Genomic DNA, 27,738 nt, shown 5'->3' on the forward strand with positions numbered 1-27,738 from the left:
CTTGAAGCTTTCTGATGACACCTGAAGATATTTTCTTTTAGAAAGGCACTGTAATGGTAGTCCAAGGTGAGCTGTGGAGTGTGTGGTTTTAATGGACTGTTATAAAAAAAATTGTACTAAGTATAAACTATATATTATTCAAAATGTATTTTAGAAGGACTTTTTTTTATTTAAGCGAAATGTATTTGTGCATTTTGTAGGAGCCTATATTATGATGTAATCATGTTTAAAATTAGGGGCTTACACATTCCCAGTTCTTTCAGGGACCTCAGTACCTCGTGGTACTAACAAACATTGGCAAAGCCAATAGGTCTAGTCTACTCAATAATTATTGTCTTTGCCAAAGTGTTTTATCCTTGTTATACACTAGAGTAGCTGCTGTTCAGCATGGCTAAAGGTTAGTGGCATAGTGGTGTAGAGTGGAGTAGATTGGCATAGGAGCAATGTCGAAGAGCACAGTGGTGCAGATTAGAGTGCAGTGGGGTGCAATGCAGTTATTTGAAGTGCATTGGCGTAGAGTGCAGTGGTTTAGAGTGCAGTGGTGTGGGGCAGACTAGAGTGGCATAGAGTGCAGTGGAGCAGAGTGGCATACAATAGAGTGGCATAGAGTGCAGAAGTGTAGAGTGGTGCAGTGGCATAGAGTGCAGTGGTGTAGAATGCAGTAGTATACAGTAGACTGGTGAAGAGTACAGTGGTGGAGAGTGCAATGTTGCTGAGTAGAGTGTCAGTGCAGTGGTGTGTAGTGGAGTAGAGTGGTACAGAGAGCAGTGGCATAGAGTACAGTGGAGCAGAGTAGAGGGCAGTGGAGTACAGTGCAGTTGTTTAGAGTGCATTGGCGTAGAGTGCAGTGGCATAGAGTGCCATGGGGCAAAGTAGAGTGGTATAGAGTGCAGTGGAGTAGAGAGGTATACAGTAAAGTGGCAGAGAGTGCAGTAGTGTAGAGTGGTGCAGTGGTATAGAGTGCAGACTCAAGTGGCACAGAGTGCAGTGGCATAGAGTGGTGCAGAGTGGAATAGTGCAGAGTAGTGCAGAGCAGAGTATGCTGCTGTAAAGTGCAGTGGCGTAGAGTGGAGATATGTAGAGTAGAGTGGTATAGAGTGTAGTGGAATAGAGTGTATTGGTGCAGAATGCAGAAGTACAGAGTAGAGTGGTTTAGAGTATACTGGTGGCCAGTGCAGTGTTGCAGAGTAGATTGTCAGAGTGCAGTGGTGTATTGTGCAGCTGTTTAGAATGCATTGGCGTAGAGTGCAGTGGGGCAGAGTGGTGTAGAGTGCAGTGACATAGAATAGATTGTTTCAGAGTAGAGTGCAGTGGCATAGAGTGAAGAGACGCAGGGTCGGGTGGAATGGCATAGAATGCAGTCGCGCAGGGTGCAGTGGTGAAAGTGGATTGTTTCTCAGTAGAGTGAAGTGGCGTATAATGGAGAGATGCAGGGTAGAGTGGGGTTGCGTGGAGTGGCATAGAGTGTGATGGCATAGAGTAAAGTGGTGTAGAGTGCCGTGGCAAACAGTGCAGTGGTGCAGAGTAGATTAGAGTGATGTACAGTGTATTGATGTACAGTGCAGGGGCATACAGTTGAGTGTTACAGAGTAAAGTGCACTCGCATAGAGTGTATTAACTTAGAGTGCAGTGGTGTACAGGGCAGTTTTGCAGAGAAGTATAGAGTGGAATTGTGCAAACTAGATAGGTGTTGCCTAGACTGGAGTGGTATAGCCTGCAGAGGCACAGAGCACAGTGGTATAGAGAGGCGTAAAGTGCATTGGCATAGAGTAGAGTGGTACAGAGTAGAGTAGAGAGGTGTAGTGTGAAGTAACAGAGTGCAGTGCCATAGAGTGGAGTGGAGAAGAGTGCAGTGTCCTACAGTGCAGTGGCATGGAGTGGTGTAAAGTGGAGTGATGCAGAGATGGGTACAGTGGTATGGAGTGGTGTGGAGTGGTATAGAGCAGAGTGTGGTGGAGTATGCATGGTGTGGTAACACACTGCCATTACAGACATGTTTTTGATTGAAATGGCCATTACATTTGCGCAGACATACAGTTTTTTCAAATAAAACTATACAGTGCACAGACGATGTGTGGAAATTGCATCACCTCATGCTATGATTTGTTTTAATCATATAAAGGTATTTGTTTCCAGCACAGTTCAGAATTAACAAAAAATAGCTTCATTTGTAATCCTAATTCTGATTTTTTCTGAAGTTTACTCAAATGTTGTCATGTGATAGAAAAAACTCTTTCCTAACCCCAGTATATAGCAACATTGTTGCATAAATCCTCTCTGAAGTCAGAGAGAGAAAAGTAATCACTAAGGGCCAGATGTAGCAAACATTTTGCACGTCGCAAACAGCGAATTTAGCTGTTTGCGACGTGCAAAAAGCACATTGCAATGCCCAACCCCAGTTTTGCAAGTCGGTGACCTGGTTACCGACTCGCAAAACGGGACTGCGAGTCGAAATTAGGAAGGAGTGTTCCCCCTCCTAATTGCGACTCGCAGCGCAATGCTGCATTGCTTTGTGACCGCAAACGCGGTCGCAAAGCAATCGCAGTTACCACCAGTGTCACACTGCTTGTAACCCATTCGCAAAAGGGAAGGGGTCCCCATGGAACCCCTTCCCCTTTGTGAATGGCATGGAAAACGTTTTTTCAGAGCAGGCAGTGGTCCTATGGACCACTGCCTGCTCTGAAAAAATGAAACGAAAACGTTTCATTTTTTAGTTTTGTAATGCATCTTGTTTTCCTTTAAGAAAAACGGGCTGCATTACTAAAAAAAAAAACTGCTTTATTTAAAAGCAGTCACAGACATGGTGGTCTGCTGTCTCCAGCAGGCCACCATCCCTGTGAGTGCTGCGAGTCTCAAAGAGGTTGCAAATTGCGACCCATCTCTTTAACATTAATGAGATGGGCCTTTGCGACCCCCTTGCGAGTCGCAGATAGTGTCAGGGACACCATCCTGCATTCTGAATTGTGACTTGCAAATTGCGAGTCTCTCTGACTCGCAATTTGCGGGTCGCAATTCAGAAAATACATACATCTGGCCCTAAGTTCCCACCAAAGACAGAGCCAGACATTTGACCTTGTTCTTTGCATGCACAGCAAATGTGATGAGATAAGAACAAGATTTACAGGCCTGTTTACAGAAAGGGAACACTTGAAGGATCCTGTAAATAAGGTTTGGGCAAGTGAAGGGACAAACTCAATCTGCATAGCCTAAAACAAATAAAGTCAGCAAATTGAAAGCAATGAAATGTGAGTTACAAACCACAAAGCCAATGGCAAGCAGCGGGTGAAATGCATTCCCAAGGAAGATCTATGAATGTACTTAAAGTGACAGCCGTGGGATACTTTGTGGGTAAAGTTCAGTATTTTAGTCCAGTCCGTGTCTTGCAGAGGTTTGGCCACATCAATCACCGAGGTAGTATGACGAGAAGACCTGGAGTGGTCTCCATGCTACAGGAAAAATCTCTACATCCATTTTATCAGTTTGCCACCAGTCCCTATGGTGTAGAGATTCTGGCACACCTCATGTAGGGTTAGTGATAGGTGGCAGACATGAATTAGGGCATTTAATTATTGTTTAAGGTGGTTGTAAGTAAGGAGTTGACCGGGGTGAAGATAATAGTCTGCCACAAGGGTTTTGAAATTTAGTAGCTCAGTGTCCAAAAACAAATCTCCCAATTTTAAGACACCTGCAGCATGCCAATGATGGAGTTGCTCTGAGCACAGCCGTCCTGTGTGAGTAGGAAGGCTTAGCAAATGTAGTGCAGGAGCACAGGGTGTCTTTGTGTCAGTGAGTTTACAGAATCTAGCAAGGCAAGAGAAAGCTGTGCATGATAACCCCAGATGGTGATCCGTAGAACGGTCAGTTGGAAACAATGAGCAGTGCAGTAAGCCCTCCTTAAAAGTCTTTACGGATAAATCCCATCTCATTCAGGGGGTAGGCAGAAAGCCAGCGAGCCACCCATTGGACTTGTGCAGCTGCAAAATAGCATTCTAAGTCCAGAAGGCCTAATCCACCCGCAGTCACAGGTAGCTTTAGAGTTGAAAGAGCTACTCGACAGCACCCCATCGACCAAATCAGAAGTGTGGCATGAAGAATGAATGAAGGAGGAGCAAGAGAAGGTTTGCACAATTATATTATCATCAGGGTAGTGCACTACCTTCACTAGTGCCACGTGGCCCACTACAGAAAGCAGAAGAGAAGACCAAAAAGCAAACTGGCTCGGAGGGGCCGTGATGCTCTGCCGAGATTCCATCCTGCAAATCAGTGTGAGAATGGTAGATACTAATATGGTATCTAGGTATCGAAAGGTAACCGGTTCCCAGTTCTATTTGAGGTCTAATTGTATATAAAGGGGAAAACTGTTCCATATGTTAAGTAAACACTAATTAATTTTTTTTTTTAATTACATTTTGATTGTGCAATTTACATCACAAATATTTTGAAGATTCTATGTGTACTTGACACTTAGGGATAACTTGGATCACTACTTTGGCTTTGCTCAGTTTCAAAACCATTTTAAAACATGTACAAAGCGGGCAATTGCCTTGCACAGCCTTGCAAGGGGTCAGGCCCTTGCTCACCCTTCACAAGCATGAGCAGCAGACCATTGCACCAGAAGAGCTTGCCAAGGTGAGTGGGTGCTGCTTGTTCAACCACTTGACAGTGCATCTTCTGTTTCTCTCCTGTCTGCAGAGACAACTTCCCAGGCACCCAATACCTTCCAATAGTCTTGGTAAACCCATCTTGTTTGATTTTAGGAATTGTCCCACCTTGTTCTTCTCTTCCTTAGTTATCCAGTCCTTAGCAACAACCCTTTGAATCAGATGCCGTGGATTTCCCGTTTGATCTCGATTTCATTCTCCTCTTTTATTATCTTCGATTGGTAGTCCTAGCTCCCAGTTCTGAGATAATTGTAGAGTACCAGACATACACTGTAGTGATGTGAGACTACAGACAAGTTGTGAGTATCTCACACTCTGACATTAGGTGTGAGACTGTCACCCACACCATCTGCCCTGCCTCATTATTATTTTTTAGGTTGAAAGTCCATGGACAGTTGGGGTGAGCCAGATGTTTTTGTTCAATTTGTTTAAAGTAGCATAAGGTTAATTACCTCAATGTTTCCCAAACTGTTTGCCAGGGGTTTAAAAACGTTCAGAAACATAATCAAAATACTGCTGTTAGTTTCTCATCAAGAAAGACTGGGTACATTTGGGTCGGGGTGGTGGCCTTGACATAGTGCTGAGGACATTCATTTACTACTGAACAAGGATGTAATGCCTCCAGAATTTGCCTCAATGCCAGGTGGTCAATCTAGAAGAGGGTGGTGTTAGAAGGGCAAACCTTTCTTTCATGCCATAAGCACTCCCACCCCCAAATTTTGATTATTTTGTTGGTTCCCACCAGACGAATCCACAAACCAGGGGTATCTTTGGAATACCCGTGATGTGAGAAAAATGATGAAAATCTGTCCTGGATACCTTTGATGGAAAAAAATATACAGGCTCAAATTGTCTGACTTTAAAAATTTGGCTCTGCACACGGTGTGGGCAAAAGTCTCAGCATCTAAGGCACTGCAGCCGGATCAAGTGCTTCTGTCCAAGTGTATTTCATGTATACACCTTCATTTATCAATCACCGGCTCCTTTCGCAGTTGCAGTGCGGGTTCCTTCTAGGAGATTGTGGTAGGTTCGTTAACCTGCGCGTGTCATTCAGATAATCTCGTGGTGCGCGTGTAAAAGGCGTCCCATAAATAGTTTGTGGCGGAAGCTGTCGAGTGCGGCGAGATATGGGGGAAGACTGCTGGGGCGGCAGCGCGCAGATGTTGTCAGATGATGCGTACAGTTGGGAAGCAGCATGGGCCGAACCACGTGGGCAGAGAGGGAAACACCACCGCGCTGTTTTTGTGTGTCACCTCCTGGTTGCCATGCGCACAGCCTGGCAGCGATCAGGGCTAAGGAAGTCACATTCCAGAGCGTGATTTCACGCAGCGAGTGAGTCAAAGACGAGAGTGAGTGAAAAAAAAAAAAAAAAATTCAGTGTGGTGCAGCCTGACTGCTTTTTTCCTGAGGTTATTTATAGCAGCACAGTGTGTCCCCGCTCCTCCAGTTTTATACAGAGGACACTCCCAGCAGTCGGCGTCACCGGGGCGTCGTCCCCGACTGGTAAAGGCGAACCTTATAACTCATCAGCTTGCACACAGCCCCAGGGAGCTCACTTTTGGATTGGCACTTGGACGGCGCGCGCCCTGCTGCTTGGATCTATCCGCCCATTTTAATCTTCTGACCACCTCGGGTTCTCTGTGCGAAGTGTTGCGCATTTGTTTGGGAAAGGAAGGATCGAGTGCCCCGTTGCAGGAGTCTCGCCGTGCACAGTAAGTTGGGCCTCTCTACTTCGCTCTCATTTTCACGACAGGGCAAACTTTAGCGGCTCACATCTGCTGAGTAAGGCTCTCGCGTGCTTCCGAATGATTCGTCCCGTAAAAGTTATCAGTGCCTAAAGAAGAATATAGACATATTTGCTGACTGTCACACCGGCAAATATTATGTTTCACATTAGAGTGCATTGAACACCATAACATATGCGATTAATAAATCACATAAGGCCACCTTGTGTAGCGCCTACCCTTAAAATGTGAGGTGTTAGCGACTCGCTCGTATGCCAATGATTGTCCCTACTCTTCTCGGTGGGACTCTGTGCACTGCAGCTGTGCCGGCGCTTCGTAGCAAGCTTTCAAAATAAAGGCACGGTATCGGCACTTCTCGGAAGAACAGCAGCAATTTCGGCCACACCAGTGTTTTCCACAGTGTACTGCACACTTTCACTGGGGAAACATCAGTGCTTCTCACCGAGCACTGCTGCAGAACTTTTAATGGGACAGTAGCAGTGCTTTATACCTAGTGGTGCTGCTGCACTTTCAATTGGGCCATAGCAGTGCTTCCCACTCGGCAGTTGTGAGGCACTTTCAATGGGGCCATAGCAGTGCTTCCCACCCAGCAGTAGTGCGGCACTTTCAATGGGGCCATAGCAGTGTTGTCCACCAAGGGGTACTGCAGCGCTTTAAATGGGGCCATAGCAGTGCTTCCCACCCAGCAGTAGTGCAGCGCTTTAAAAGAGACCATAGCAGTGCTTCCCACCCAGCAGTACTGCAGCACTTTCAGTGGGACAGAGACAGTACCGTCCACACAAAGGTGCAGCAGCGCTTTCAGTGGGTCAGTAGAAGCGGTGTCCATCGAGCTGGAGCGATTTCTGTGGGATATGAGCAGTCACAGCACTTCCCACCCGGCGGGGCGCAGAACTTCTGGACAGTACTGGCACTTCTTAATCTGAATGTGACACTTTTATGGGCCAGAGCTGGCACTTTCCCGCAGAAGCGCAGTGCTGTTCATTTTACATTCCGGCCACGTCTTGTCATAAGGACTTCGCACTGGGAATGGGCAGTCATTTGTCAGCTTTCATTGAACAACATTATCACTGCGCATCGGGGCGCTCGTCTTTTCAGTTGGGTAGGACCAGTACTTGTGAACAGCACTAACGTTCTTTTAATGGGACAGAGGGGTACTTATCAAAAGGAGTGCTGTTCTTTGGGGTAGGACAGACACCTATTAGAATGGCTGCAGTACTGAAGCAGCGCGTGGCCTGCTGCTCTTCTCAGCAGCTCTGTGTACTTTTAATTGGGCGCTAAACATAATTATGAGCAGGGATGCAAAACGTGTAGTGGGGCAGAACCAACATTCCCCAGAAGAACACTGCGTTCAGTGCAGTAGTACTGTTACTCGTTATCCGGACCACTGCAAGAATGTATTACATTTTAATAGGGCTTTAAATATATTTTAGGAGGACTGCAGTAGGTTGAGTAGGGTGGTGCACACACCTCCAAACAGGACTGCCGTACTTAATTTGGACAGTACGTGCACCCCAGAAGGACGGCGGGATTTCGAGGAGTTGAGAATGCACGTGCCAACAGGAGTACCCTACCGCACTTTAAACAGGACCAGCAAACAACTCTCGGCTGCACTACAGTTGTACTGTATTGTAGTATGTGTACAGCGCTTACTGTCCCTCTGGGGCGATGCAGCGCTATGCATGTGGTAGGACACCACAGATTACAGACCCCATGAACAGGTTTTCAGCACTTTAGAGAGGAGGGTGGAAGCACCTTTAAGCAGGACTGCTTTAGCTGTACAATGGCACCACATATGCCTTGGGACAGCATCACCTCGAACAGAACAACTGTAGGCTTCTCTGGGTAAAGGCTATGCACTTTAAATAGGACAGAGCAAACACTTCTGGGCGCGACGGCAGCACTTTGAATCGGACAGCACAGATACCTCTGTGTAGGAGTCGGGTGCTTTAAAAATACATTTCTGCTCAGGAATGCAGGACTTGGACCAGCCCGGTGCAGACTCCTCCAAGCAGGACTTTGTCCAGAACAGGGCGTTCTCCCAGCAGGACAGTAGCACTGTGAAGAGTACAGTGCGGGCATCTACTCGAATGCTCACTTGAATATGAAGTACCATACATTTCAGAGGCAATGCAGTATTTTTCAAGATTATGACAGCACACACTCCTATCAGCAGTACGACACTGTTTCAAATGGGAGTAGATAAACAACTGAGAATATTACTCTTACTAGAATGGTACACCAACCTTTCTTTGTTTACAGCTGCAGTATTTTAACCTGGACAACATAGACGTCCTCGAGCAATTCAGGCTGACTACTTTCACTAGAACAGCCATGCACCTCTGGATTTGACACAGTGCTCTAAAGAGGACAGTCCACACACCTCAGAGTAAGGCTGCAATACAGACACCTGTGAGCAGGCCTGCTTTACCTGGAATATGACAGTGTTGACACGTCTGAGTAGAACTACAGCACTTGGAATGTGCCACTTGTGGCACATGTGAGGAGGACTGCAGTGCATATGACAGTCCAGATACCTTATAGCGGGACTGTGGTACTTGGAATATGACAGCACAGACACCTGTGAGCATAGCTGCAGTACTTGGAATATGACACTGGTGGCATCTCTGAGTAGAACTGCGGTACTTGGAATATGACACTTGTGGCACATGTGAGCAGGACTGCAGTGCAAATGACAGTCCAGATTCCTCTGAGCAGGTGTGCAGTACTTGGAATATGACAGCGCAGACACTTGTGAGCATGGGTGCAGTACTTGAAATATGACACTGGTGACATCTCGTGAGTAGAACTGCGGTACTTGGAATATGACACTTGTGGCACATGTGAGCAGGACTGCAGTGCATATGACAGTCCAGATTCCTCACAGCGCGACTGTGATACTTGGAATATGACGGTGTAGACACATCTAAGCAGGTCTGCGGTACTTGGAATATGACACTGGTGACATCTCCGAGTAGGGCTGCAGTACTTGGAATATGACAGCGGTGGCGCCTTTGAGTGGAACTGTGTATAAGGCTGTGCAGACACCTCTGAACAGGACTGCAGTAAGTGTAATATGACAGCGCAGACACCTGTAAGCAAGGCTGCAGTACTTGAAATATTACAGTGGTGACATCTCCGAGTGGGACTGTGGTACTTGGAATAGGACAGCAGTGGCGCCTTTGAGTGGGGCTGTATATAAGGCAGTGCACACACCTCTGAACAGGACTGCAGTAACTGGAATATGGCAGCGCAGCTACCTGCGAGCAGGGCTGCAGTACTTGGAACATGACAGTGGTGACATCCCCGAGTGGGACTGTGGTACTTGGAATATGACAATGTCGACGCCTGTGAGCGGGACTGTGATACTTGGAATATGACGGTATAGACACATCTAAGCAGGACTGAGGTACTTGGAATATGACGGTGCAGACACCTGTAAGCAAGGCTGCAGTACTTGGAATATGACACTGGTGACATCTCCGAGTAGGGCTGCAGTACTTGGAATATGACAGCGGGGGCGCCTTTGAGTGGGACTGTGTATAAGGCGGTGCAGACACCTCTGAACAGGACTGCACTAAGTGTAATATGACATCGCAGACACCTGTAAGCAAGGCTGCAGTACTTGGAATATGACACTTGTGACATCTCCGAGTAGGGCTGCAGTACTTGGAATATGACAGCGGTGGCGCCTTTGAGTGGGACTGTGTATAAGGCGGTGCAGACACCTCTGAACAGGACTGCAGTAAGTGTAATATGACAGCGCAGACACCTGTAAGCAAGGCTGCAGTACTTGAAATATTACAGTGGTGACATCTCCGAGTAGGGCTGCAGTACTTGGAATATGACAGCGGTGGCGCCTTTGAGTGGGGCTGTATATAAGGCAGTGCACACACCTCTGAACAGGACTGCAGTAAGTGGAATATGACGGCGCAGACACCTGTGAGCAAGGCTGCAGTACTTGAAATATTACAGTGGTGACATCTCCGAGTGGGACTGTGGTACTTGGAATAGGACAGCAGTGGTGCCTTTGAGTAAGGCTGTATATAAGGCAGTGCACACACCTCTGAACAGGACTGCAGTAAGTGGAATATGGCAGCGCAGATACCTGCGAGCAGGGCTGCAGTACTTGGAACATGACAGTGGTGACATCCCCGAGTGGGACTGTGGTACTTGGAATATGACAATGTCGACGCCTGTGAGCGGGACTGGGGTAATTGGGATATGACGCTTGTGACACCTCTGAGTGGGACTGCAGTACTTGAAATATGACAATTCAGACACCAGTGAGCGGGACCGGGGTAATAGGAATATAACGATATAGGCAGCTGTCAGCAGGGCTGCGGTACTTGGAATACGACACTTGTGGCACATGTGAGCAGGACTGCAGTGCATATGACAGTCCAGATTCCTCAGAGCAGGACTGTGGTACTTGGAATATGACAGTGTTGACACCTCTTAGTAGACCTGCGGTACTTGGAATCTGATACTTGTGGCATATGTGAGCAGGACTGCAGTGCATATGACAGTGCAGAATTCTCAAAGTGGGACCGTGGTACTTGGAATATGAGAGTATGAGAGGGCTGACACCTGTTAGCAAGGCTGCAGTACTTGGAATGTGACACTGGTGACACCTCTGAGTAGGACTGCAATGCATATGGCAGTGTAGATTCCTCAGAGCAGGACTGTGGTACCTGAAATAAGGTGGTGCAAACATCTCTGGACAGGACTGCAGTACTTGGAACATGACAGTGGTGACACCTCGAAGCGGGACTGTGGTATTTGGAATATGATGATGCAAACACCTGTGAGCAGGACTGGGGCACTTGGGATATGACACTGGTGACACCTCGGAGTAGGACTGCAGTACTTGGAATATGACGCTGGTGACACCTCTGGGCAGAACTGTGGTACTTGGAATATGACACTGGTGGCACCTGTGAGCTGGACTGCGGTAATGGCTCTGAGCAGCTCTGCAGTGCATATGACAGTGCAGACTACTCTGAGCGGGGTTGTAGTATTTGGCTTATGACTATCCAGCCACCTCTAAGAAAGAGGGCGGTACTAGGACTATGACAGTGGTGACATCCCTAAGCAGGACTGCAGTGCTTATGACCGTGAAGACACCTCTGGGCAGGCCTGCAGTACTTAAAATATGATGATGCGGACAACTCTGAGCAGAACCTTAGTACTCTACAGGGTAAAATCCCTACATATTTGTGGAGGAATGTGGGAATTAAGTTTGCACCGAACCTCACTGTGAACTGCAAGGTACTCGCAGGCAAAACTACACGACTTTGAATGCAACAGTAGTGCCACCTTTAGGCAGAACTGTAATATTTTTAGAAAAGGAAGTAGGGAAACCTATGGGCATGAATATGGCACTTCAAGCAAGACCCCGAGATAGCCTTAACCAGAACTACTTTCGTTTCAATGGGACTGTAGAGGCACATTTGGCCTGAGCTGCAATACTTTGAATAGGACAGTTAGGAAACATATTCAAGACAGAATTGGGTCAAAACCTCTGGAAGAACTGAGTAATTCCAAGGGCTCCGTGTTGAAATAATTGGATAGGACTGTTGTATATTGAATAGGGCAGTACATTGTGGCAGGAATGCAGAACTATGAGACGGGCGGCATATATATCACTGGGTAGGGCCTTGGTAATAAGAAATTGACAGTTTAGATTCATCTTGTCAGACTTAGTACTTAGAAAAGTACTTTAGAAACATTTCTGTATCTCTTTCCAAGTTCTGACAGCAGTAATTAGACGAGCATTGGCAATGCCAATAAATCTGGCTTATAAATGCAGTGTCAAGCCAAACCTAAAATCTATGTACATTAGTAACCACCCCACTCCCATCTGTACTGCTACCAAAAAAAGACACACCTTAAATTATCTAGTTATCTAAGACATGCTGATAGCAATACAGTGGCATGTGTGTACCCAAGAAACTTAAAGCTCAGGAAGCTGAATAAATAAACAAAAACGATCACAGCTGTGTGGAGGACAAGCACTTTTTTGTGGAAGCACACAACTTCTGCACTATCAAAACATGTACTCCTGACTCCCAACATGTGGGCAGAACCAAAGCCTCTCTCCTGGTGATTCTCACATAATTGTCTGGTGACATCTGCGTTGTCAGGTCAGAGCATAAAAAGGACAGGGCTGGTATCTTTAAATTGGGCTGAATTTCTTTCAATGGGACATCACAAATACTACTACACAGAACTGCAGCAGTTGGAATACTGCAGTAACTGCATCTCTGAGCAGGACTGCATAGATTAGGTCAGTGCTCATACTTCTGGGCAGAAAAGAGATAATTAGTACACATACCGTTTTGCAGGTTTGTAGTAATTGAATTGTAGTAATTAGGACAGTGCAGACACATCTGGGCAGGACTGCATTATTTGGAGCAGTGGAGAAACATACCAGCATACAATTTTTTATTGTGACAGGATAAGCACCTATGAGCTGGCCTGCAATAAATAAGACTGCACATACCCCTGCTGACAGGACTGCTGTAACTGAATCGTGACAGGTGTCTCTGAGCAGGTTTCCAAAGATTAGGACAGTTTGAACACCTTTGCATAAGGCTACATTAATTAGGGCAGCCCAAGCACATCTCATTGGGCAATTTCTTTTACTGAGCAGCGAGGCCGCCTCATAATTGGAGAGAATGGTCTGTGAAAGGGATGAGAGGTGCACTTCCAGCAGGGATGCACTTCTGTCAGAATTTTGTTGGTCCTTAGCCAGACTGGTGGTTGTTTTGGTCGATTAAAGCATCCCCTGCAGGGAGCTGAGGTTGACACTATTGTCCTAGATATGAAGCCAAGCAGGTGAACTCTTCCCTTTTCCTTCCTAGGCAATAAAATGGGGACTTTTAAGTAAGGTAGCAAATTATATCTGTTGACTGTCAATAGGGCCGGGAGACCTGCTTGGCTTAAATGAGAGGTGCAGCCAATAAGGAAAGGCTCACATCACTCACCTATCTCCCATGACCAGGTATCAATTTCACCAACTAACAGATCCTTGTTCCTTCTGCTAGGCCAATGGGAAGCACCCATACAGCAGCTGTACCAAGACATCAGGCGAAAGTGTATCACTGTATGCTTCATTGTAAGAGGCCGACCTTCTTCTCCCCTGTGGCACCTCTTTTGTTCCAGATCTTCTAGATAAAGGATCTTGTGGGAGAATTGATATACATGTGGTGTGAAAGAGAATGAGAAGTCTATGATCACAAAGCTACAAATACATGCCCTCTTTTTCACAAGACTCTGTGTGTATGATGGAAGCAGCCATCCAGTCTTACAGTGTGGCCTATGAGCTATTAGATATGATATTTCATAGTTGATAGCATAGATAACTCCAAGAAGGAGTCATATGTGGGCAAGAGAAGCAGACAGAAACAGAAAGATAATATCATTCAAAACCTAGATTCCAAATGAAATTCCCCATGTGACAAATATTTCCAGTTATTAGAAAGAAGGGTGCCAAATCTTTTTGCCTTCCTTACAATGGCAAAGTTGAGTTATCCAATCAGAGGGCCATTCCATTCTAAACCCTTTCCAGTTTTGGCTACAACTACTTGGATTACATGGTATCTCTGAATATCTCATAACCTGACTCTGCATGATACTCAGAGCTGTACTATATCTGATTCAGGTTGTGCAATCGCCTTATCTCATGTCCATGTAGGATCCTGTGAGATCATTGGGTATCTGGCCTAAGGCCCTGTGTGATCATAATGGATTGCAGGATAACTTAATCCAAGCTCTTGTTGGGTCATGTCAAAAATAGGAGATGCAATCCCATCACCTGATATCTTTTGAAACTATATTATCACACTCTCATGCCGTTCATCAATTACAATACATATGTTCCAATATCTTTGTGAGATTCTGGGTTGTAGGATACAGGATTACATGCCATTGAAGAATCATCTAAAATATTGCAGGAAATTTGATCCCATTTCCTGTAGGATCATGTGGGATCACAGGATACCTAATCCAGCACCTCTGTGAAATCATATGGTATCATAAAATAGCTATTCTAGTTTCATGCAGAATCATGTGGGTCTGCATAATATCTAATTAAATACATTTTTATTTTGTAAAATCGCAGGATATTTGGTGTCATACTTCTGTGCAATTAAAGGATATCTGATCTCTTGTCCCTTCAGGATCCTTTGGATCTGGATTGCATTGTTCTGTATGGGTTGCTGGCAGATTGCAGAATACCTTATACCATGTCTTTATGGGATCCTATCACCACTAGAACGGTGTGTGAATTTATATGTCTGCAATACATCAAACTATAGGCACACGCAAGCTCTTAGAAAATATAAATGCAAAATGTATTTGGGGGAAAGAAACCTCAGTGTTTCCAGTGTTACTCCTCCTCTCTGGTCCCAAAATCTTATAAAGGTTCAAGGGGTTTTGTGATTTCCTTGCAGAAGTTGCACCACAATGTATTAGTCCGGTCATCTGCTACATATAGCTGCCAACTCATAATACTCTAAGAAACCGTGGCCTATAAACTCCCTGAGCCACAAAATCCCACCTGTCATTCTGACCACCATCCAGCATGGGATTATGTTGGACTATAACGAGTATTCAAGCCTGGCATTGGCGTATTATTGCCCACCACACCCAGAGACATCCTGGAACCAATGGGGACAATGCGCTAGCCACGGCTAACCAAGGCTGAGAGGCTCGCTAGAAGAGAGTGTAACCCACCCCAGTGCAAATAAAACACCAGAAGAGAAATGCTGGAAATGGCCCGTTCATACACAACATCTAACAAGAGGTCAACGCAGGACCACTGTGTGGCCTTTCCTCTGTGCTTAGATACAGAAATCTGCACGTTGTTTTACTTGAAGCTATAATTTTCTAGGAAAGTTTTGCTAAAATGTCGGCAAACACGTGGTCTACCCTTGACATGAGACTAATCAAACCTGAGGCCAAGCAAAGGGTTAGTCTGATACAACAGCTTATAAATGGCAGAAAAAAATCTTTATTTCCTACTGACCAGTCGGCCACTGTGTTTTTGCCTAGCACCCTAACGTCTAAGCTATCTCAGTCCGCTAATATCAGCACGTAGCTCCAAAACGGCGACCCATGGCTCAGTGCCAACCTCCGAAATCCTGCAATTCCCATCTTTTGGGTCTCTAAGGAGGGTGAGATTGGATGGTTTTCAAGGGTGGGCCTATTTAAAACAAAGGAGATTTATGAATTCTGGAGGCTGAGCAATGCACAAATTAGACTTTTGTGTGTTTTGAGGGCGATGTGCCCCAGCGGAAATACATCCCTCCAAATAAAGGCGAGTTGAGAGGTTTGTAGTGTTTCCTCTTGCCTGGCCCTTTCCGAGTTTCCCTCCTGGGACAGATTCCCATCCCACCCTTGGCTCGCTGAAATGCACGTCTGCCGTGCAAGTCCGCGTGATGGCGCGCCCAGTTACTTCAGAGCAGACGCTTAGCGTCGTTTCCTTCCACTATTCCTGCACTTTAACTTTCATTCGGGCAGGGGCGTAGCGCAGCCACCTGCTGCGCAGACGTAATGTTGACCCTTGTAGTAGAATAAGAAGAATCAGAAGAAATGCGATGCTAATGGGTACAGTATGACCTTGAAACGCAGCCTCCTTCTGTGAACTAGTCATGCCATGAGTCACACACTTAGAAGTAGCGTCACAATCCGTGAAGCAGTCTTTCTCTGTGAATTATCAGATAGTTTGAAGCAGACGCTCCCTAGAGTCACACGCCTTGAAACACGGCGTCCCACACACCATCTCTCTGTGAAGTAGCGTCGCTCTCCTTGAAGCACAGGCTGCCTCTTTGAGTCGGAGGCACACACCTTGAAGCACAGCCTCCGGGTGTGGCTGGTCGCACACCGTACAGCACAGCTTCCTCTGTGAGTTAGAGCTACGCACCTTGAAGCCGAGCCTCCTCTGTTAGAATCATACACCTTGGAGGAGAGCCTTCCACTGTGAATTGAAGCCACACCTTGAAACCCAGCTGTACTTTGTTAGTCACACACCTTGAAGCACAGTCTCCCTCGGTTGGTGAAATTCCGTTTGGAGCATGGTCTCACTCTCGAGTGTGAATCTCATACATTGGAGCAGAGTATCTTTTGGTGAGGGTCACGCCCTGAAGCCCAGTCTTACTTACTGGCTGTCAGTGTCAGACCCTGAACCACAGTTTTTCTTATCACGTATGACTAACTTTGAGGCGCGGTTTAATTCGCTCGATGTGAGTGTCGCATCTCAGAGCACGGTCTCGCTCACTGGCTGTGAGTCCCATGCCTTGTATAGCAAAGTCTTAATCAATGAGTGAGACTCGCTCTACGGAGCGCACCCTCAGTGCTTAGGAGTCTCACGCCTTGGATCACAGTCTCTCATTAGACGTGGGATTGTCTCATTGAAGCCCATGACGCTGTGCAGCTGTAGTTAAATTAGACTTCCTTAATTGCAGTTACGTTTAGATAAATCACGTTTTACAGAGCTCTGTCATCAACTGATGTGGTCTGCCCAGTATAGAAGTGAAACTGAATGAATAATGCAGGTGAACCTCCCCCAGGGAGAGTTCGGAGGTGCCTCGACAATCTGCGATGCGATGCATTAGCTGCTTGTGTAATGTGTGGCTTGGACTGGGAAGGCAGGGGGCGTGTCTCGGGTGCCCCTCTGTTCCGATGACAGCATTGAGGAGACGCGTGCGGAGAGAAGAGCAGTACTCACTTATTTTCTTCTCATGTGCTTTTAGGTTGGTATTGTGATGGCGTTGGCGGTTTAGTACTGACAGGGACACCACACATTTCACAGGTGAAATGACAGGCGGTATCTTGGCACCTCTGTTGTATAAGACGTCCTAGTTGCACTAGCTCGCGTCTGTATGGTCATTCATCGCGTGCACTTACAGTCGAAATGCAAGTCATTTATTTACAAAGGTGGGTTCCAGCCTGAGAGCTGGTGACTTCAATTTTGTAAATAAATTGCTTGCGTGTGAGGTAACCGCTGCGCAATGTAATGTGTTCATTGGTTGTTAGTGTGTGCAGGGCCAAGGCATGGTCATGATCTGACAGGAGGCAGGGGCGCGAGGGCGCAGTGCTGTACACGGCGACGAGACAACCTCGGAGCAGGATTCGGGTAAATGTGCTCTCAGTTGTAATACTTAAGCAGGCTGAACTGTAGCGCACGGGCGGGCGGGCGTGATCCTGATGTCCGGAAATTGAAGGGCCTCGGGTGATTTGGGCCAAAGGAGGGGATTAGATGAGGTGTGGGCAACTAGTGGAGCTGGGCGGTGCGTCAGGGTCAGGGAGAGGAGTGGTGCATGTTGTGTGGGGCTGAGAGGTCTCATTACTTCACTTGGTATGTTCCACTGGTGTGAGAGTAGATACATGGTAGCCTGTGTGTGGCAGGGGTATGGGAAGGAGGGGTGTAGCGACTGATGTTGGGGGCAGGGATGTGGCAGTCGTGTGTGGAGAAGGGTAACGCTGGCTAGGGCTTTGGGCGCCAGGTGGGTAGTGTCTGGGGGAGAGGGTGCAGGGATCTGAGAGCAGAAAGGAATTTCTCAGTGGGAGGAAGGTGGCATAGTGGTAATTATGTAGAGACCTAGGTGGGTACAGATATGAGGTTGTCGGCTAGCCAGTGACGGCGGGGTACGCAGATGTGGTGGCAAGAGATTGGTAGTGCCTGAGGTAGGGCTGCTGGATTGTGTGGACAGGGTGGCAGGCAAGATTGTGGCATGATGGTGGCAGCTGGTTGGGTAGGGCCGGGGTGTACGAGCAGGTGGGCAAATGGCAGGCAAACAGTGACTAAGATGCGGTCAGTGGACAGATGTTTATTGACTGTGGTGTGGGAGGATGTGTGGGACAAGCGGGTTGTGCCTTGAGTGTGGGCTGTCAGATGGGTAGTGATGACTGGGGTAGAGGCGCGGGTAGAGCATTAGAAGGGGCAGTGGGTAGAAGGAGGTGGAGCAGCTGAGCAGTGGCTAGGATTGCGTCAGGTGTGTAAGGGGCAGGCTGTTAGTGAACTGGATGTATACAGAATTGTGGGGTGGTTGGACACAGTCTGTGGCAGGGATGGAGCAATCTGACAGGGAATGATGGATAGTGCAGAGGTGGGTGAGGCCCAGTGGTTACTAATGAGGAGGTTATTGTAAAATGAAGCTGGTGAGATGTGGTTACGGTTGGGACAGAGGTGTAAAAGGCAGCTGGTGAGATGTTGTTACGGTGGGGACAGAGGTGTAAAAGGCAGCTCGTGAGATGTGGTTACGGTGGGGACAGAGGTGTAAAAGACAGCTGGTGAGATGTGTTTACGGTGGGGACAGAGGTGTAACAGGCAGCTGGTGAGATGTGGTTACGGTGGGAACAGAGGTGTAAAAGGCAGCTGGTGAGATGTGGTTACGGTGGGAACAGAGGTGTAAAAGGCAGCTGGTGAGATGTGGTTACGGTGGGGACAGACGTGTAAAAGGCAGCTGGTGAGATGTGGTTACGGTGGGGACAGAGGTGTAAAAGGCAGCTGGTGAGATGTGGTTACGGTGGGAACAGAGGTGTAAAAGGCAGCTGGTGAGATGTGTTTACAGTGGGGGGTGTAAAAGGCAGCTGGTGAGATGTGGTTACGGTGGGGACAGAGGTGTAAAAGGCAGCTGGTGAGATGTGGTTACGGTGGGGACAGAGGTGTAAAAGGCAGCTGGTGAGATGATGTGAAGGTGAGGACAGAGGTGTAAAAGGCAGCTGGTGAGATGTGGTTACGGTGGGGACAGAGGTGTAAAAGGCAGCTGGCTAGTGAGAGCTGGCTGGGGGGTAAACACTGATGTGGGAGCCGTGGTGTAGGGGGCAGGTGGTTCGCTGCTGATGTGGGGCCAGATGTATAGGAGACTACTGATCTGTGAATGAGGTGGGGAGAGATCTAGGGCAGGAATGTTCCTTAAACGCTACATTTAGAGTATGGCCAGCTGTGTGCACATTGACTTTGTGCAGAATTATGCGTGCACCCTCCATGCAGAATGTGATGAGGGGCACCTGAGTCCCATATATCACAGATATTCATTTCCCTTGGACTGACTGGGAGTCCTTAAAGGGCTGCCTCCCCCCCCCCCATCCCCGCATGCCACAGGGGCTTATGCTACGCCCCTTGTTGTATTGCAAAATCGGGCCCCGTACAACCCTTACTACCCAGCAGTTGCCACCCCCTTTTCCTACCAAACACTGCTCCATACCCCACAGTGTACAGCGCCCCGCTGCTTTACAGCTGACTTCGCGGCGCTGTACAGATCTGTACACACATAAACTCATTACCGCCCTCTCGTGTTCCAAGCAAGAAAGTAGGCGGGAGTAGGGCGGTGTGGCGTCCCCGCTCTCTCCTCAGGAATGTGGAAGAAATATCCACACTGAGGTTGTGGGCGACCGTTTCCATTACCCCCCTCCCCCTGCAGCTCCGCAACAGTCCGCACCCAAAACACTGTTTGTATTACTGTACTCCGTGTGTGAAGGATTCATAATTCATAACTATAGAAAACCTTGTTTAATTGTAGTACAGTGTCCCTTAAGCAACTAGTATAGGTTGTACTACAAAAAAAACAAGCAATGTGAAATAACAGAAATAGTCTCCAGATTTTCTGAATGGAAAACTTACTGTCTACTTGCACGTGAACCGTGAAGATGGTTTGTGCTCCGTGTGTGTAGGGCTTTTCAAGCTTTTCATAAAGCTGTTAGCGCGCCCTAATATAAAAGAAGTGGAATTCATGAGCAGCGGAATCTAGTGATTTGCCCAAGATCACACATTTTGGGAAATAATAGCGTTTGTGAATAGCAGTTCTACCCAGCCCTCCTAATGACTGCAATCACATCTGCTTTTAGTCTTTGCAGCTGGTTCTCTAATAAACTCCTTAATTTGTTCTCCCGTAGCACACCCACAAATATCCTGCGAGTAAGGAGCAAACGAGGATCTTCTTTTGATCACGTGGTCTTCAGAGTGCCCTTATTCCAGTCTGATGTAATGCGGCCTGCTGATGTACATGCCCCATCTCTGCCTACACAGCGCCCCCTGGTGTCCATGTGACTTATGACAGACCGAGCCCTAGACACACCCCATTCTTAATAGCACCCAGCCCGGCCGAGCACGCCCTGTTCCTCCAGTTACTCTGCTCTCAGGACTGCTGGGGAAAAGTGCGTCTGTTTTTGTACACCAATTTCTGTGTCTGTTTCGCCCTAGATTACTCCAGATACTCGTTGAAGATGCTGCTGTTGCTGTTTGGAATCATTGTCCTGCACGTGACGGTCCTGGTGCTGCTGTTCGTCTCCACCATAGTCAGCGTAAGTACAGAACTTTCCTGCTCGGAGCCTGCGCTCTTGGAGACAGGGTGGGGTACAGAGAGACATACTGGGCTATCAGCAGGAAGGGAAAGTTCTGTTTGCACGTGCATGTAAATGTCCTTTCACAGTGCACTGAGGCGAAGCCGGATCCTAAACTTCCACGATTCTCGGGGAGATTAACTGTTTTTAGGATTCCACATTCATATTGCAGTCAGCCGAACTGCCGGGATGAACTCGGGCTTCCCAGTAGCCTGCAGTTCAAAATGCCTACTTAAATACCAAATACATAGATCAGCCTTTTCTCTGCCCTAAATCGAATGGTTTCTGCGTGTTTACTGTTATATTCATGCGGCATTCTTTGTTTATTTTCGCCCTAGACAGCTTGTGGAGTGGTGCGTGGTAGACATCACGTAAATAATTAATATAGCGCCAGCGTACCGCCCTGTTGCAACTCCAGAGTGTCTTTACACGGTGCGGTGTGGATCTGATCCGCACATTCACCGAGTGTCTGTGAAAAATAAAGCAGTTTGGGCGAGGCTCTGTCCCTGGCAGGGCGGAAAAGGGGCGAGTGGATATGAAATTACCAAACTGCACACCCTCTGATGCTCTCCCCGTCATGTTGCTGATTCTCATTTCAGCGTATGGGGTTGCTTTACTGATGTGATTGTTTTGTGTGCCCCACAGCAGACTGTGTAACTGAACGCAGGCTGTATCAAACTACACTCAATAGCCATAAAGCATTAGTCTCACCAAGTTTTTCCATAAAACTGTAAAACTGAAAAACATAGTGCTAAGAGTCCACGACATGCGGCGCTTTATATGAAAAACAGGTACAGCGCCAGTTACCACTGGATTTAAAGGGTGTAAAACTTTTTTGGGTCTGTTCAGCACAGGGGCCTCTGAACATCTTATAAGTCGCCCAGGAAACCAAGACACTTGTTATGTGTATGGTACTTGGTGTTTAATAGTTGCAGTTGGTATATTCATGTAACCTGTTAAACTTCGCTTTGCATGTTTCTCTTTAAGGGCCAGTGTCGAAACCCCACACCCTGACCTGAACCCTGTAGAAACTACTTATAATTGGGCAACTGGAATTTCAACTGGAATTTCACTAGAGTAAAGTTAGAAATGCAGAATATTTTCGTTTCTGTTTTTAATGAAGTAGAGGGGCGAGGTTAGCTACCACTTCAAAAAGAAATTGGTAATGCATGTTTGGCCATCCGTAGTGCATTCACAGGAGAGCCTCCCTATGCGCCCTGGATTACACAGCGCTATACGTGTGCTCCTTTATAGCGGCGGTCCTTGGGTCTGCAACATAATGCTTGATGCTGCATTTCCAGCCGCCAGGCAGGCTCGACATTTGTCTGATTGTTAGTTACGGGTTCTCACAGCCAGTGAACAGAACAAGCACAAGCGCGCAGCCCCTGGCCCCGGGTGTCTGTTATCACTTTGATAAGTGCTGCGTTTCCACAGCCTCAGGCTACCTCTCCTCGGCTGGCCGGCACCAGCCCTTCTGACCGGCGTGCTACCTTTCTTATTTCTTACTGTTTTTTTTTGTTTTTGTTTTACAGAAATGGCTCGTCAGCAGCAATTTCTCGGGAGATCTTTGGCAGAACTGCAGCAGTCCTGAAACCACCTGGCACTGTTTGAACTCCTCCACTAACGGTGAGTGTTCACATAACACCTATAGCTTAATGTTTACAGTGTATAATGCTTAATACTTAAGTTCTGTCATGTCTAAATAGACCGAGAAAAATATGTTACTGTTTTCATATGTAGTGATACCCAGTTTTCTAAACCCTGAAGGATGAAAGGCTGAGTTGGCCTTGCCAGTGTTCCAGCTCGTGATCTGCCAACCACGTCAGTTGGTGCTTAACACACTGAGATATCTTGGCGGAAATGAACATAAATGTATGTGTCCCTCTACAGAGCTTTTTTTTATTTGATTCAATCATGCATCCATACAGCAAGGGATATATTTATTTTCGGATTATGGCCTTAATAGCGCTACCATGCTATACAGAGAGTGTAGGTTGTGCTTGACGAGGCCTCGAAGCACTTCACAGGCTCGCTGCCCGGAAGTTTACAAGAGAGCTTTTGGAAATAGCATACACTCTTTTTGTTGGCAATATTGTGTTCAGAGGTTCTTCACAAACGTAGAGCAAAAATGCATTTGTCAAGGGGGAGGGGTGTTAGTGGAGGCAACTCTGAAAACGGGTGTTTTCAAATGAGCAGTTTACAAACATGCAGCAGATATTCGATATGTCATCAATGAGTGCTTGGCGGTTGCCTTTACAGACAGATAGGACACTGTCGATTGTTGGCAGTGGGATCTTTATTTCAGAGATTCTGAGGCATCTAGGCTCTAGAGCACAGCATGTTTGTTAACAGTTGGAACACTTTGCAGAGATGTCACGGAGATGTTAATAAACGGTAGGACTTTTTTGTTGAACTCTGCAAACTTGGTAAATAATGTACAAAAGAGCATTTAAAACATGGGACACATATTGTGTTTTTTAACAGCTTGAGGATTATGAGAACGCTTTACATACTTACAGAAGTAATAGGCCATAAACATATCAGGTATCACAATAAGTAGTGTAACACCTGATATGTTTATGACCTATTACTTATGTTTGTTAATAGAGTGTTTTACAGAACTGTAGCAAACGATATACGGGTAAACAGCTACTCTGGTAGGAGTGTTATAAATACATTTATTTGGTGCATAGTACATATCAATTATAGTACATTTGTTACTAACATGAGGTGGAAGGACACAGGCAAGTAGCTCACACATTTGTTAACAATGGGTATTCAGAGAGCCGCTTTTCAAGAATGTAGCATGCTTATGTTATAAGCACTTAGCATAGCGCAAAGGACTCTCCCCTGAGGGGTATCTTGGCACTCCACATAACCAAGACAGGACGACCGATCAAAAGAGCCAAATTTTCAGAATATTTTTTAATCTACGGAAGTTGGAAGAGTGGGGGAGTTTGTTCCAGTGGTGAGGGGCAAGGTAGGAGAATAACTGACACATCTCGAAGTGCGGATATGGCGGGAACTTTCTTGGGCAGTACTGAGTAAGCTTCAGTCACAAGTAGGTTGGGCCCTTCCCTGACAAAGATTTGTAAATAAGACAGAGAAACTTGAACAGGAAACGATTTCTGAGTGGTAGCCAATGAAGAGGATTTAAGATGGTGGGCGTGAGGCAGCCCGGAGGGAGCTTACAGACCAGGTGCGCCACAGTGTTTTGGGCGAGCTGTAGTTTGTACATTTGATAAAAGCCGAATGGTTACATGGCTGCTTTAAAATCATGTAGCATGCTTACATTTGTTAACAGAAGGGTGTTTGCAGGGTTAGTTTACAACAGTGATACTCAAAGTACGCCTGCATTGAGAAGTATTTTTTAAAGTGATATTTTTCAAACATAAATTTACAAACTTTCACCCCCTATCTGCCCCCAAACACCCTGACAACAATGTGAACTAAGAGGCTAGTCAGTTGTTATGTGAACTCTTTGGGATGGCTGGGTTTCTATTATACATGAACAATATTATAGTTTCTTAAATCAGACCCAGAAGGTTTTATACAGCATACACCCTGAAGACATATTTCAAGGTTCTTATATGTGACGATGAAGAAAAGGGAGGTAAAGTGAAATAAAACATTTGCCTAGGATCACACAATTTGGTTAAGTGGAGAAGCTGGGATTTATACCCAAGTTTCTGGTTTTACATTGCGCAATTCAGACACGACACTGGATGTATACGCTTAATTTCCCCTACAACCACTTTACCACTACCCCTCCCCACCCCTCTGACTGCCACCCTGCTGGCATTAATGCGGCCCCCGGTCACATCACAGACCAAACTGAGCGGCCCCTGGGAAAATGTTTGTGAGTACCCTTGGTTTACAAGCATGCAGCACTATTATATTTGTTAACAGCAGGATGTTTACAGAGTTGCTTTACAAGCATGCAGCACACTTACATTTGTTAACAGCAAGGTGTTTACAGGGTTGGTTTACAAACATGCATAGAGCACGCTTCCATTTGTTAACAGCAGGTTGTTAGAGTTGCGTGACAACCATGTAGCACATTTATATTTGTTAACAGCAGGATGTTTACAGAATTGCTATACAAGCATGTAGCACGGTTTCATTTGTTAACAGCAAGGTGTTTACGGGGTTGGTTTATAAGCATGTATCACGCTTACATTTCTTAGCAGGATGTTTACAGTGTTGCTTTACAAGCATGTAGACGCTTACATTTCTTAAGAGCAGGATGTTTACAGATTTGCTTTACAAGCATGTAGCACGCTTACTTTCTTAACAGCAGGATGTTTACAGGTTTTTTTTTACAAGCATGTAGCACGCTTACCTTTCTTAGCAGGATGTTTACAGGGGTTTTTTTTTACAAGCATGTAGCAGCTTATGTTTCTTAACAGCAGGATGTTCACAGAAGCGTTTGACAGAAAAGGTTTGTAATCAATATTCGTATAACAGGCAACGCACCGGTGTCGCACACCAGCACACGTTATAATGTGTGCATGCACTTATTCACAATCACACACGTGTAATTTCAGCCCTACAACGGTCTCAAATGAGACAGATTCCTGAGCCAGGACGCTTGCATTTTTAAAGCATTGCCTCGTAGATAAAAAAAAATTGAAGGGCGAACGGCCAACGTTTGTGCCTTTCTACAAACCTGGCGTAAACACAGCTGCTGAAGTCTGATTACCCTTCGGAATTCTCTGGGGGCTATTTCTGATGCACGGCTGGCGAGTCACATCACTGCAGTTTTTAGTAGCCACAATAGGTAACCTTGTTAAAAATAGTGGCCAAGCCCCCTTTCTTCTCTGCCAGAGGGTCGTGTTTCTTAAGCGGCAACAGGTAAAAGAGTGGTTCGCTAGTGACATCTAAGGGCCACTGCTTGTACTGCATTGCTAGGCGCTGTCTCAGGGTGGCGCTTTTACTTTAGTCCCAGCTTAGTCTGTGTTCTGGAAAGACATTTTAGGTAAACAGGAGTACAGAGAAGTCCTGTGCAGGAAATGTTAATAATAGACATGAAAAAAATGCCATTTCAACGTGGAAAGACTTAAGCTCCGTCTTTGCTCTCGCTCTAGGATCCTAGTCCCCAGTGTCAGTCTCAAGCTCCTTGGAATGCTTGGATATATTTTTATCTACCACCCAGAGGTGAGCCTTCCTTCTCAAACTTTCTCAAACCTCTCTGCAGTGGCGCTTTAAAGCATCAACAAATGTACTAGCCACATTCAACATATTGAAAGGCTGCGAGCGGTATTGGAGATGGATATGGAAATATGTGGCAATTGTTCGTGGCAAAAATGTCGGTATTGGGAAAGAAAATGAACGGAAAGTGGCAAATAATATTTACCTACCTGGTCGTTTAAGCCTTTTCCTCATTGAGTAACGGTTTTAGTCATACCGTTTGGAGGGAGAAAAGGAACATAGCGTGAGAACGATAATGTACTGGACTGTGCTGTTTAAAGGAAAAAATATCTTTCATCGTCTCGGGAGAAAGAGGATTTAGCCCCATATTAAGTTGACCAGGTTTCAAAAACAAAATACTGGGACAGACAACTGACATGGAAGTAGGACTACAGCATGGCGGCATTAGCACAGCGCTACAGTAAAAACACTCACCAATGTAGGACAGTTATAACACGCAGCCCCAACGACCTTGTATTCTCTAAAATCTAAAACTCACAGATCCACCTCAAAAGTATACTGCCATTATTTTGGTAGTCACTAAGTAAAAAAAAAGAGCACATTTTTGTGTTCCGTAAACTCAAGGTTAGGGTTGCGATTTAAGGCCACCGCAGATGCTGCAACTTTGATGCGACAAGGCATGCATGCCCTGTCATTTTTCCTGCAACGTGACACTTGCTTTGCGCGCAAGTGAACAATAATATATTTGTAAAGGCGTGGCAATCCCTTCATGAGCTACGGCATGTTGGCTGTGCCACATGTCGAGCTCGGCTGCGAGGACTCCTCCCAGAGAGTTGGAAAAGGCAGCAGCTGTGCTGGCAGAGGTCTACCACGCTGCATCAGTGGAGATGTAAACACGAGGAATATTGTACATTTTGTTTTTCTATTGTGGTAAAGGTATTGGGGTTCCCGGGGAGGCAATGAAAACCTGGGAGTGCCAGTGGAAATCTGAGAGGTCAGGTAACCTTACCCTAGAGCTGTGGTGGCTACTGGCAGCCGTAATGGCGCGGTGAACAAAGGAGCCCCCCCCCCCCCCACCATGGAATTCTCACCGATGTTTGCGAAAGGTAAAATATCGCTGCGCGTGCGTAAAATGAGGGAATACATTTTTTTTTAAATGTCACGTTTTCCAAATTAAATAAAATACATAGAAACTCTGCCCATATATGTAACATTTACTGTCCTTTTTATATCATTCAAGCCAATAAGCTAGATTGCAAACTAACAGTGGAAGTGGCTGAAAACACCGCTGCGACTGAAAAAAAATCAGCAAAAGTAAAAGCAGGAAGTGTCGTTCTATGTAAACCATTGTAAAATGGCGCAAACTGCCCCGCTCCTTTAATAACGTTTGAAACCTGCACCACTCATCATGCCCAACGGGGAGTGAATCGTTCTGAAGCATAGGGTAGCCCTGGAATCTGGGGCCTGTGGCTTTTATGAATTCAGATAGAATGCCCATGGTGAAGAACTAGGGTTACAATCAAAGAACAATTCCATCTGCCAGTATTCTACTTGCTGCCTGCTGTGGAAGTCAATCCTAGTGGTTCCACTTTCACATATTTGTGGGGTGCGCCAAAATCCTGCCATTCATGCAGGACTGCTCACCCTTTTGGCCAGTGTCACTGGCCATTCTACGAACGTTTAAATTGCATGAAGTGCCACCGTCATTTTATTCAGAGTCAGTGGCTGAAGTGCTTAGATGCTAAATTTGGCTACAGAGCTAATGGATGTTCCATCAGCTCTCAATCAATCAAACAGGATTTGTAAAGCGCGACACCCTCGAGGGTCAGATTTCA

The 27,738-nt window shown here is 46.3% G+C and overlaps 1 protein-coding gene across 1 annotated transcript in view; it reads left to right on the forward strand.

The window, feature by feature from the left end:
- Positions 1-6,139: 6,139 nt before the first annotated feature.
- Positions 6,140-27,738, forward strand: part of PMP22 (peripheral myelin protein 22) — a 102,941-nt gene continuing 81,342 nt past the window's right edge. The window contains exons 1-3 of the mRNA XM_069200342.1: positions 6,140-6,373; positions 20,613-20,713; positions 22,285-22,378. Coding sequence (XP_069056443.1) covers positions 20,636-20,713; positions 22,285-22,378 — 172 coding nt within the window. The 5' untranslated portion in view covers positions 6,140-6,373; positions 20,613-20,635. The remainder of the gene's footprint in view (positions 6,374-20,612; positions 20,714-22,284; positions 22,379-27,738) is intronic.

Source organism: Pleurodeles waltl, chromosome 7 (assembly GCF_031143425.1).
Source record: "Pleurodeles waltl isolate 20211129_DDA chromosome 7, aPleWal1.hap1.20221129, whole genome shotgun sequence".
Classification (NCBI taxonomy): domain Eukaryota; kingdom Metazoa; phylum Chordata; class Amphibia; order Caudata; family Salamandridae; genus Pleurodeles; species Pleurodeles waltl.